Source organism: Narcine bancroftii, chromosome 8, assembly GCF_036971445.1.
Source record: "Narcine bancroftii isolate sNarBan1 chromosome 8, sNarBan1.hap1, whole genome shotgun sequence".
Taxonomy (NCBI): domain Eukaryota; kingdom Metazoa; phylum Chordata; class Chondrichthyes; order Torpediniformes; family Narcinidae; genus Narcine; species Narcine bancroftii.
The window spans coordinates 38,443,989-38,457,440 of NC_091476.1; the positions used below are offsets into that span (position 1 = coordinate 38,443,989).

The 13,452-nt window shown below is 41.6% G+C and overlaps 1 protein-coding gene across 1 annotated transcript in view; it reads right to left on the minus strand.

Moving 5' to 3' along the window:
* The window catches only part of il1rapl2 (interleukin 1 receptor accessory protein-like 2), a 390,498-nt gene that overhangs the window by 19,115 nt on the left and 357,931 nt on the right, over window positions 1-13,452 (minus strand). Inside the window, exon 10 of the mRNA XM_069896180.1 lies at window positions 5,861-6,031. Coding sequence (XP_069752281.1) covers window positions 5,861-6,031 — 171 coding nt within the window. The remainder of the gene's footprint in view (window positions 1-5,860; window positions 6,032-13,452) is intronic.

Genomic DNA, 13,452 nt, shown 5'->3' on the forward strand with positions numbered 1-13,452 from the left:
ATGGTTGCTATAGAGAAATGGATCAGAGGTCAATCCATAGGTCCATAAGAGGGGCAGAGAGGATCACTGGAAGCTTCCTTCCTCCCCCATCGATGTGATCTACTGGGATCATTGTCTGAAGAGGTCGTGCAAAATCATTGAGGACCTCCTTCCACCCTGCAAACAGCATTTTTTAAGTTGCTCCCATCGGGGAAGAGATACAGGAGTATCATTGCCAACACTACCAGGCTGAGGAACAGCTTCTTTTCACAGACAGTGAGAATGCTGAATGATCAAAGGAACTGCTCACCTTCCGAGACCTTCATATTCATGAAACAAAATGTATTTATTAATTCATATAGATGACATACTTGTCCTGCATATGTATTATTTGTCTGTATGTGTGTTATGTCTGGTTGTATGTCTACCTTTTTTCTTTGCACCGAGGACTGGTGAATACTGTTTTGTTGGGTTATGTTTGTACAATCAGATGACAATAAATGACTTGATATTCCTCCTGGACAGCTTTAAAACCAATGGATGAACATTGAGTTTTCTAATTTCAGGGAAACTCCATCTCTATCTGGTTCAACTGCATCTTGTTTGCCTACTTATATTCTTATTTTTCTCTCTAATTTCCCTCCCTCTACCTGTCTCTCCATTTTTCATACCTTCTGTCCAATACTGTGTCAGCTCTTATCTCCTTCGCAGCATCTCCCTCCCATTCTTTTTTCTTTCTCCCTTGATACCACCCCTTTCTACCTTAGTCTCAATAAAGAGTATTTGTCTTCACTCCATTGGGGAGATTACTGGAGACAGTGTCTCAAGAAAGCAGCCTCTATCTTCAAGAATCCTCAGCACTCAGGCCATGCCCCCTTCTCACTGCTACCATCAGCAAAGAGATACAGGAGCCTGAAGACGAACACGCAACATTACAAAAATGACTTACTTCCCCTCTGCCATCAGATTTCTGAATGGACAATGAACTACACACACTACTTCACTTTTTTTCTTCTTTTGTGCTAATTAATTTATTTTTTAAAATGTAATTTATAGCAATTTTTACATCTGTAATGCTGGCACAAAGCAACAAATTACATGGCACATAGTCAGAACAATAAATTCTGATTCTAATTCTGAATTCTGGCCCAAAGTGTTGACTGACCATTTCTAGTCGTGGATGCTGCAGTCCTCCAGTTTCTCAGTGCTTACAATCCTGACATCTGAGTTCAAGTCCCACCATAGTGGTTAAGAAGGCAAATGGAATGCTAGTTTTCATTCCAAAAGGAATTGAATATAAAAGCATGAATGTGACATTTAGGTTTTATAAGGCATTGGTCATCTGAGACTATCATTTGTACAAAACAATGTATATTTATTTATTTTTATAGAATAAAATACTTGCTCTGCATGTGTATCATTTGCCTGTCTGTGTGTTATGTCTATTTTTATGTCTGCATGTTTTGCACTGAGAACCGGAGAATGCTGCTTCATTGGGTTGTGTTTGAACAATCAGATGACAATGAACTTGACTTGACTTGACACTTTCACTTTTCTCTGTTTGTTTTAACAAGAAGCATAGTTACAATGCCTAGTCCCCACATTGCACAATCAGATGCTGCACAGAAATGAGGCAGGAGGACCAAATTTACTGGTAGTTCTGGAAAGGAGTGCACAGGCCAAAAGATAGTTGGTTCAAAAGATTGAGGAATCTAGCTCAATGCACCATTGTGTAAATTAGAGCAAAGCCTCAGAGCCTCAGGTATGAAATTTGGAACTGCTTTCGGTAAGTCCTCCATAATTGGCCAAATAACAAGTGTCTATTTTAAAGCCATGATTGATGGATTTTTGTTATCAAAGGCTTTAAAAATATATACTGATCTCTGGACTTTTATCACTAATCAATCATCATCTGTTTGAAAGGGGGAACTGATTTGAGAGCAAAACGTCAGTAGGATAAACTTGATTGCTCTTCAGCAGAATTAGCATCGAGTCAATGAGCTAAGTGGGTTCCTTCATGAGTTTACTGTAGCCATAATCAGCCTGTTCCTCCTCTCCCAGGATAAAAGGTGCTGGCTCTCCACCCTATCTATGCCTTTGTAGTCTTGTAGTCCAGTGGTTCTTTCCACCCACCTTAAACAATCCCTTACTAATCACAAAGCACCTATGGCATAGGGAATACTTAAAGTGATACACAAGTGGAAAGAAAATAGTTGAGAACCACTGCTGTGGATCTCAATTAAGCCCACTTCAGATCAACAGATTAAGAAAGCACGAACCTAAGCTAGATGTGTAACATTTCTTAAAACATCCTGTATGTCACAAAATGCAAAGTATTTATTCCTTGGTGGTTGAAAATGTTGCCTGCACCTACAAATTCTTGCAGTGCCATTCAAAATGTTTATGCAATAAGTAGAGCGATAAATATGACATGAAAGTTGTGCTTTGCAACGAGAAGTTATTATCAATTATTCAGTTTGTACTTGCTTCAGTAATGGATCGGGTGGAACTGCAGGACCCAAGGCCTTGTTTTTATCTGAACAAACTAATGAAAAGTTCAATCACAACCAAAACAACCTAATCTCCTGAAAGTAGTACTGCAGAGAGGTCAGTTGTAAAAATATTGGATCATGCATTTGGGAGTATTTCCACTGCTCCCGAGCAATATAGAGCATTTATATAAACCTACTCAACAATTGAATACTTCCTGACCTCACATCTTAACTCTATATTATTTTTTGCATCCATGTACATGTCTTCTTTGGCTTGGCTTCGTGAACGAAGATTTATGGAGGGGTATGTCCACGTCTGCTGCAGGCTCGTTGGTGACTGACAAGTCTGATGCGGGACAGGCAGGCATGGTTGCAGCGGTTGCAAGGGAAAATTGGTTGGTTGGGGTTGGGTGTTGGGTTTTTCTTCCTTTGTCTTTTGACAGTGAGGTGGGCTCTGCGGTCTTCTTCAAAGGAGGTTGCTGTTCGCCGAACTGTGAGGCGCCAAGATGCATGGTTGGAGGCGATATCAGCCCACTGGCGGTGGTCAATGTGGCAGGCACCAAGAGATTTCTTTAGGCAGTCCTTGTACCTCTTCTTTGGTGCACCTCTGTCTCGGTGGCCAGTGAAGAGCTCGCCATATAACACGATCTTGGGAAGGCGATGGTCCTCCATTCTGGAGACGTGACTCACCCAGCGCAGTTGGGTCTTCAGCAGCGTGGATTCGATGCTTGCGGACTCTGCCAGCTCGAGTACTTCGATGTTGGTGATGAAGTCATTCCGATAAATGTTGAGGATGGAGCAGAGACAGCTTTGATGGAAGTGTTTTAGGAGCCGTAGGTGATGCCGGTAGAGGACCCATGATTCGGAGCCAAACAGGAGCGTGGGTATGACAACGGCTTTGTACACGCTGATCTTTGTGTGTTTCTTCAGGTGGTTGTTTTTCCAGACTCTTTTGTGTAGTCTTCCAAAGGCGCTATTTTCCTTGGCGAGTCTGTTGTCTATCTCTTTGTCGATCCTTGCATCAGATGAAATGGTGCAGCCAAGGTAGGTAAACTGGTTGACCGTTTTGAATTCTGTGTGCCCGATGGAGATGTGGGGAGTTGGTGGTCATGGTGGGGAGCTGGCTGATGGAGGACCTCAGTTTTCTTCAGGCTGACTTCCAGCCCAAACATTTTGGCAGTTTCCGCAAAACAGGACGTCATGCACTGGAGAGCTGGCTCTGAATGGGCAACTAGAGTGGCATCATCTGCAAAGAGTAGTTCACGGACAAGTTGCTCTTGTGTCTTGGTGTGAGCTTGCAGGTGCCTCAGATTGAAGAGACTGCCATCCGTGCGGTACCGGATGTAAACAGTGTCTTCATTGTTGAGGTCTTTCATGGCTTGTTTCAGTATCATGCTGAAGAAGATAGTAAAGAGGGTTGGTGTGAGGACGCAGCCTTGCTTCACGCCGTTGTTAATCGGAGAAGGGTACATGTCTAAGAGTCTTTTAAATGTCCCTATTGTGCTTGCTTCCTGCCAATGCATTCCAGGCTGTGTAAAACACCTGCCTCTGATATCACCCCAAAACTCTCCTCCCTTTACCTGGTACAGATGTCCTCTGGTGTTTGCTACTCTCACTCCAGGAAAAAAAGATGTTGGCTATCCATCCTATCAATGCCTCTCATAAACTTGTAGACCTCTATTGAGTCATCTAATAGACCTCAATTAAGATTATTCCTATCTATAAATGTGCATAAATTTAAGTTGCTTGAGATAAGTTCGGGGGGGGGGGGGAATGCAAGTTTTTCACACAGAAAATGCTTTGTGAGCAATGGTGTAGAGTATTAAATGGGTACATTGAACTGAGAAAAATGGAAGGTTATTCAGTAGGGAAGTTCTCGACAGTTGTTAGAGTAGGTTATAACACTGTGGGCTGAAGAGCCTGTACCGTGCTGTAGATCTCTATGTTTTATGGTGATTACAGATCACCACAAATTGATGACGAGACTGACTTCATTGATAATATCCTCCTGTGCTGCTAGGGATAAAGACCAGCCCCTTCTGATTGATGCTGCTGTGTCCTTGTGCTCTAGACAGTGAGGATCTCATGAGATAATTTATCTGAGGTAGCATGCAACTATGTTACACAAACTCAATCATGACTGTTTTGAAATTGAACTTGAGGCACACAATGGATAAAGGGAATCATGTTGGTGCTAAATCCGAAGTCACAAAGGAAATTTATGTTGGGATTGTCTTAGTTTCAGAAATTGTTATCAGCTCTCCTCCCTTTGAACATAGTTAAAACCTGATCAGGACATTTCACAGGTAGTGGGCATATGCTAGGCCCATGGAGAGGTCTCTCCAAAAGAAAATGGTGATGCAACCATTGCAGCAGCAACTTTGGCAGAATCTCATATTCACAAAGCAATATTTATTTGTTTATTTGTATATTTGAATACTTATCCTTAGGGGTGGCATGGTTGGTGCAGCGGTTAGTGCTACGCCTTTACAGCGCCAGTGATTGGGACTGGACCAGTGTTCTCCCGGTGTCAGCATGGGTTTTTTCTCAGGGGACTCCGGTTTCCTTCCACCGTTCAAAACGTACCGGGGATGTAGGTTAATTGGGGGTAAATTGTCCGGCATGAACTCGTGGGCCAAAATGGCCTGTGACCGTGCTGTATGTCTAAAACACAGCTATGACCCAATTCAATAACTGCTCTTTGAGTTATTGAGTTAGGGAGTTTTTCGCTACCTGTTCAACAGATTGTAGCCTTCTCCTCATTGTTGGCTCGAAGAACTATCCTATTCAAATGGAAAGACTCTAGCCCTCTAACAGTGTTTCAATATTTTTCTCATATGATATCTTGTCTAAGCTTAGAAAAAAATTATGTATCATGTATTTGATTCAATGGTGAAATTTGAAGATACATGATGACCTTTAATATCTTATTTTCATATGATGCCAATGTTTCTAATGTTTCTAATATGATTGCATGTATTTACTTTCCCAGACGAGATATAGACTTACCTTTGTTCTTTTGATTTATGGTAGGAACCAAAAACTACAAAAGATATGTAATCCTCAGGATAAACTGCTCACCTGTGTCTTGTTAGTTTTTTTTCCCCAAGTAGGTTAATACAAAACTTTTGATTTTTTTTCATTTTCTCCCATTGCAAAGGAGGGGGATCAAGTATACAGTGTGTGTGTGTGTGTGTGTGTGTGTGTGTGTGTGTGTGTGTGTGTGTGTGTGTGTGTGTGTGTGTGTGTGTGTGTGTGTGTGTGTGTGTGTGTGTGTGACTGTATTTTCAGTTTCGTTCCCTATTCTTCATTCTACTGCATTTCCAATAAAAAAAACAATTAAAAGTATTGAAAAGGAAAGAAAACATAAAAACATAATGTTTACTTACTTCCACTTGGCAATAAATCCCTGTCAGGAATAAATAGTTTGTACCCATAATGCTTCTCCAGTACATCTGGCAATATTTCCAATGCAAATTGTTCTTCCTTCTTGTTTTCCTGGGTGAGCGAGTCGGTGTTGATTTTGGTATATGACAGATATGCATCATATTCTTTATTATCTGGAGAGATTGCAAAAGAGAATTGAAATGACAATCAAGTCCACAAAATATCCATGCACTCTTCCTGTGTTAAATCTGGAGATCATTGGTGAAGTTAATATGAGTCGGATTGAACCTCTTGACTGCTGTTAAGAGAAGTGACATAATCACCAGTGATGAACTGAATCCTTTGGCAGATTTTGATCTTATCCAGATTGGGCTATCTCCCTGGACTCAGTCAATAGAAGGCTTTGCTTTGTTCAGATTTGCTGGGAATAAGTTCCTTTCAGATTGCCTGAATTTGAGAATTTGCATATTCACAAAGAAGCTCCAGGCTACTGCACACTGAGTTGATGAAAACCAAGGCACAAATCGATTGAGCACTGACTCCAACCTTCAGTCACATGGGGTCAGAGGTTGGCAAATACCCCATCATCTGATTAGTAGATATAATCACATAAACGTCAACATCAAATCAAAACTATGCTTCACTTCTCTGAAAAGAAATCACTGAGGATGAAGAGAACAGTTCAGTCAAGTATTCTCAGGCAAATGACATTTCTGCTGTGGAGATACAGTATTTACTCAAGTGCCACTTTCACATTCATATTCTCTGCTGACAGACCAGGACACGCAACTCATCAAGCAAGTCCAATCATCTCAATTTTGCTCCCTTCTTATTTCACTGTCACAATTCTCCCTCCACCTACTTCACATCAATTCCATCACCACCCCCCCAACCCCCACCCCGCACTTGGAGTAATTTACATGAGTTAATTAATCTCATCTTTAGAATTTGGGAGGAAACCGGAGAACTCAGTTAAAATACACACAGTCCTCGCTGACAGGTCTAGAGTTCAGGATTGAACCTGGGTTTCTGGAAGAGTGTGGTGACAGAGTAATGGACTGTGCTCTCACAACACCCAGTAAATGCACAGAAATATTAGATGAACTCAGCAGGTCTTGCAGCATCCATAGAAAGTCATGATATGCAACTGGCATTTCGGGCCTGAGCCCTTCTTCAAAGTAAGTTCTTCAATGTATCTTTATCCCCTATGGACACTGCGTGACCTGCTGAGCTCCTCCGGCATTTTTGTGCTCTTACTACGATTGCAGTGACTGCAGACTTTCATTTTGCACCATCGTAAACCCAACACAGAAGGGTGGTTCATTCTAAATGTTATGTACTTTTGTGGACATTCTGCAGTTTTATTTTTCCTCTTTGAATTGAGCTTTATTTCTCAATGATGATTAATACGTTCTAATGCTCGGATTGGGTTCTGGTAGGATAGAAGTTTATAAGATTATGAAAACCATAGTTAGGGTTTATATAAGAGTCTTTATGTTGAAACAAGTTCAAGGAGTGAAGAAGAAGCTTTAAACCAACCATTCTACCGTGGGCCACAGCACATTTAAGAAAAACCTTGGTTTTCTTTTCACCTCGCATAATATAAATATTCTTTTATGCTTTTTTTAAGTGGGAAAGAAGTATATAAGAAGCCAAAACTTCACTGCTTCACAGGGAATGGGGCTCATAAGCTTTCAGCAGAGATTGGGGAGGGGAGAGGAGGGGAAATAGCCATTGAGAATGGCTTCTTTAAATTATATCTAAGGGGTATGTTGTTAACACAAGGAGTGATTGATATCTGGAACGGTGCCTGAGGAGATGATGAACTCAAATACAATGACTATAAATGAGCAAGGCACAGAAGTACAAGATAATTAACTCCCTTCTTGCTAATCATTTTGGGAAGAAGGTACAGAACCCTGAAGCCCAGCACCTCCAGGTTCAAGAACAGCTGTCAGGCTCTTGAACCTCCCTTTACTACACTAATCTTAAACTACTCCAATACCTCAAAAAGAATTGTCTAACTTATTGAAATGTCAGTTTTCTTTTCCGTGCAATAACTGCAACTGTGAATATTTATGATTTTTTTATATTTATTTTCTCTTTCTATATGGTAATTTGATGAATACTATTGGGGTTGAGTTTTATTTTATGAAGAACCTGTTTGGCTGCAGCAAGTAAGAATTTCTGTGTAGATGTTATTGTATTTATGTTAATAAACATTATCATTATTTTCATAAAATAATGTTTCCCCTACTGGATTCAAACCGATCTCTCACTGTAACTTTATTCTCCGTACTGCTTTATTCTGCTGTACTTATCCATGGATAGACTTACTGGATAGCAGGCAAAACAAACCTTTTCAGTATACCTCGGTACATATGACAATAAATGTAAACTTGTATTTCAGGCAAATGGGACTGGTGTGCATGGGTGAAGAGACAGACATAGACATGATGGGCTGAAGGGCCTCTTTCTAACTTTTACCATACTGAGCATGCCAAATCATATCCATCAGATGTGCTATTCTTTTTTGTTTTGAATATTTTATTTATAATTTTTCACCCAGACCTGTTATGAGCAAGGGAAATTAATGTCGTTTGAACATTTCAAAAATAAAGATGTGCTATTCTTGGCTTAGGTACATCAAACTTCAGTCTTATCAGCCAAGTGCTTTAATACTCCTAAAAATGTACAGAGTTCCCACAATGAGGGACAGAAGAGACGCTGTTCCTTCATTCACCCATATGGATCATGGATATCTCAATAGTTCTCTCATCCAGCAAATGAAAAAGTACTGTCCGCAGTCATTCTGGGCAGTCTATCAGATCGGATCAGACACTAATTACTATAATGTAATGAAAGAGAAATGTAATATTACACAGAATTGTCTATTGTCTGCCTTAAGACAGATAAAGGTTCACAATTAGCATTATAGTCAGAGAAAGAAAAGCAAATAAAGAGTCCCCTCAGAGATACTCAGTGTCTGTGAATTCAGCTCCTGTGGGCTCCTGAAGCCTCTGCAGTTTAGTTCCATCCATCGGCAACCCAAGCCCAGATCCAAACCTCTGACACAATGAAAAAGCCTTCATGGCCTCAGGCTTAGTGTCTTTCTTTGGGCTCTGAACCACATGTTTGTTTTCTACAAGAGCTTGCACTTTTTGCCTACTGACAGGTGACGGCCACCACTATGGGTTGGAGCTTGTGGTCGTAGATCCGCACGGTTCCTTCTCAGAGATGTCCCTCCCTCTGTCTGGATCTGGTAGGAATGTGGATCTATTTCCTCTTGTGTATATCCTGGCAAGGCTCATGTGCCAAAATTGCCCTCAGTAACCTCTCCAGTCCCAGTTCCAATACCTGTTTCTCATGAGTCAGTGTCCAGCAGCCTGCGGCCTGATGTGAATCCTTTGACCTCAAGTCACCAGCCGCCCACAATTGGGTGTGGGTCCTTTCACCTCAAGTTACCAACCATTCGCTGCCTGCATGTGTCCTTCAGCTGCAGAGCCCCTCACTGGTCCAATGGTAATGAGGCAAGAGTTACTCGTGAGAGGCGAAATGCTATTTGGGAACATTCACCCTTTCTTTTTTTCTGTGATGTTGAATCAGAGTATTGTCAATTGGAATTAAAAATAGAAAATGCTGGAAATACTCAGCAGGCCAAGCAGCATCTATAGTGAGTCAGAAAGGGATAACCTTTCATCAAACTAGATGGATTAATACCTATCAAGAATGATTACAAGGAATGAAATAAAACTTGGCAGTGCCGCTGATGCGAATAAGTGCTAAATGATTTTGGAATGCAAGTCTGGATAATAGGTATGCTTGTCACTTTTTCCAGAAAGCTCGATACCTCCAAGCCAACATGCCATCCAAGATTAAGCGACACATTCCATAATAGGAGGAAGAAACCAATTTGAGCCACTATGGTTGGAATAACTGAGACACTGTGGGAAGAAAGGCATTCTCTGACAATCCACAAGAAATGTGACAATAAGCAAAAGTGGAACCTTGGCTCCGATATTTATTCACTGTTCAGAGCAGGTGGACGTTGGAGTATTGCTACCAGATGTAGCAACTAGAGCTTTTAATGGGAGAAAGTACTGAGAAGAATATATTACTTGGTTTTTGCTGTTTAACCCTGACCAATTAAATTTAAATTTAAAGCGCCTTAACAGGCCATTCACTAGCCCATGCTCACCAAATCCACCCAATTAACTTACAACCCTTGAACATTTTGAAGGGTGGGAGGAAACCAGAGCACCAGGAGGAAATCCACACGAACACACAGACTGTACCGGATTCAAACCTGAGTTGCTGGCGCTGTGATAATGTGATGATAACCGCTACGTTAACTGTGCCACCCTCATAATTGCATTTAAATGAAATACAACAAAAATCAATGAAATGTAACCTATATTTCTCTTTTACAAACACATTTCCAACAATATCTGCATTTATTTTATTTATCCTTGATGGTTTAAAAAAAAATTCTACTACATGCACAGTGAGTCTTGCTAAAACATGCCTTTTTCATTCTAAAAAAGCAAATACCTTGTTTTACTGAGTGCAATCTACTTCTGTACCTTAACACTCTCTCTGTTGTGCTGAATTCGCAAAGCACTCTAGCTACTTCTCCAGCAGAGAATATTGGGTTAACCCCCAAGAGATTTGGGCTTGTGCTGATGTTAAGGAATTTGCACTGGGAACTTTGGCAATTAAAATTATTGTGAGCATTTGTGATCTCCCCAGTAAATGAAGTCAATCCATTTAATGGTTTATCGCAGACCCTCAAAGTCAGTGCATTGGTTATTATTTCTGTCAGTAGCATGGATATAGAGAAAATTAAAAGGCTTTTTGAATTATAGAATGCCTACAGCAAGAAAGGAGGACATTTGGCTCATCATGTCCATGCCTACTGCCTCAAGCAAAACATAAACAGCCCTATTTCCCCTTCTACGTTGCTCTCATATGAGTTCCACTTGAATCTATTTGGTTTGCTTTCAAATAAATTTAGATATACAGGCATACATATCTTTCTGACCCACGACCCCATGCTGCCCAATTATACCCAATTGATCTACACCTGTGTTACGCTTGTTCTTTTGAGAAGAACAACTTAATGAGGGTTTAACACTTAACCAACTTTATTTTCTTTGAGCTGCTTCAACTGACTTCACAGCGACAACGCCCACTACTCCCATCATAAATGACTTTTGGTTTCCACCAACCGTGTGCATTGCATTTAGTTTTTATTTTCATGCATAAGAGCACATCTTTCCCCTTTAAAAAAAGCACAATACTATGTCCACATAACAAAACTTTCTACATTCCGTGGCCAGTCTCTTTTCACTAAGCAGCTTCCAAGGAGAGGTGGTTTAACAGTCCTTTTTGTTCTGTATGTTTCCACCAGTGTACTGCTTGCACTTGCTGCATTAGACTTAGTGTCTTTCTGTGGGCTCTGAACTACATGTTTGCTTTTTACATGAGCTTGCACCTTTTGCCTAGTGACAGGTGATGGGTCACAACCATGGGTTGGAGCTAGTGGTCATAGATCCACACGGTTCCTTCTCAGAGCTGTCCCTCCCTCTATCTGGATCTGGTAGGAATGTGGATCCATTTCCTCGCGTATATCCTGGCAAGACCAATGTGCCAGAATTGTGATCTTGGATTCACACTGCAACTCCAGGCTTTAGGACTAGTTGGCTTTTTGTAACCTTATCATGATACTGTTTCTGTTTTAATTTTAGCCTGTTTAAACTTGTGGGTTCCTTTGGGCATCAACAGATTTTCATGCATTGGAAGGTTTGTCCGTACATTTTGAAGGGTGGGAGGAAACTGGAGCACCCAGAGGAAACCCACACAGACATGGAGAGGATGTACAAACTCCTTCCAAATGAATTCGAACCCGGTTGTTTGCGCTGAAATCGTGATGTGATAACCGTTACACCAACTGTGCTTCATTGACCCTGTTTGCACTAACCTTGAAGACACTGAGTTCTGGAACATAATCACCCCTTGTGTAAAAGAAATCTCCATCACCGACCTCGGAATATTTTTGTCCATTGCTTTCCATCTAAGCACTCTGGAACTTGAGCCAGCTGTACTTGAGAACAGTTTCTCAGGAACTTCCCATTTGATCTCCATCTCAAGTACCACACCACCCTTTCAGGACATTCAACAACTTATTTCTGAAGCATCAGCATCATCATGATGTCATAGATAAGTTCTTTGGCTTGGCTTCGCGGACGAAGATTTATGGAGGGGGTAAAAGTCCACGTCAGCTGCAGGCTCGTTTGTGGCTGACAAGTCCGATGCGGGACAGGCAGACATGGTTGCAGCGGCTGCAGGGGAAAATTGGTTGGTTGGGGTTGGGTGTTGGGTTTTTCCTCCTTTGATAAGTTACCACACCAAAAACTTATTGTCTTTGTCGATTGCCAGGGTGAGGCCAAAGTAAACTTGAAGAACAATACATCAATGCTTCACAACAAGGGCTAACCAGAAAACATGGTTGGATGCAGAGGACCAGGCCCTTCTCAGAGCTTGTGATGCTTCCTTCAGAACAAGGGACAGGATGGCACTAAGATCTGCAAGGCCTAAACTCTCCCGTGCAATCTGAAGACAAAGAGGGGGTAAGCACAGAAGATCCACAGGCAGCTGTGTGGTGCTAGCAACATGAGGCAGATGTGGCAATGGATAAAGACTACAACAGATCACGTCAGTCTTGGAAGTTGAAGACGATGAAGTCAACATTCCAGAGAGACTGAACATCTTCTATGCACGGTTCGACGAGAATAACAGGATGACTCTAAAGAAAGCTTTGTGTCCCCCCATGAATGGATACCCAGCATTGCCACAGCAGAGGTGAGAAGATCCCTATCCGAGGTGAACCCATACAAGGCAGCAGGTCCAGATAATATACCTGGTCAGGCACTGAAAGACTGTGCAGATCAAATGATGGAGGTCTTCATGGACATCCTCAACACACCACTGTCCATCATTCATTCCCACAGGGCTCAAGACAGCTACTATCATCCTCATACCCAAGAAGGGGAGAATAAGAGGCCTCAATGACTACTGCCCTGTGGCACTGATCTCCATCATTATGATATGCCTCGAGCATCTGGTGATGGAATGCATCAAAACACATCTCCCAGAGGCGATGGGTCCATTTCATTCATCTATAGAAGAAACCATTCCACAGATGATGCTACAGCCTTGTCACTTCACTCTGTCCTGACCCACCTGGAGACCGATGCCTCATAAACCAGGCTGCTGTTAATTGCCCAGCTTGGCATTTAACATGATCATTCTCTAGAAGCTGGTAGAGAAGTTGTCCTCACTGGGACTCAACACCCCTCTCTGTAACTGGATTCTGGATTTCCTAACAGAAAAAACAAATTCTGTCTGGGACGTAGCAGAACGTCGAGCACCATCACACTGAGCATTAGAGCACTACAGGGCTCTGTTGTCAGGTCGCATTTATTTCTCGTTCATACCATAAACCTTACAGTGTGCAGTGAAAACAAGATAGCATTTCTCTGGAACATGAGGCTGCCTGTTTACATTGATAAATGTCCTCGGAAACAATTTTTAT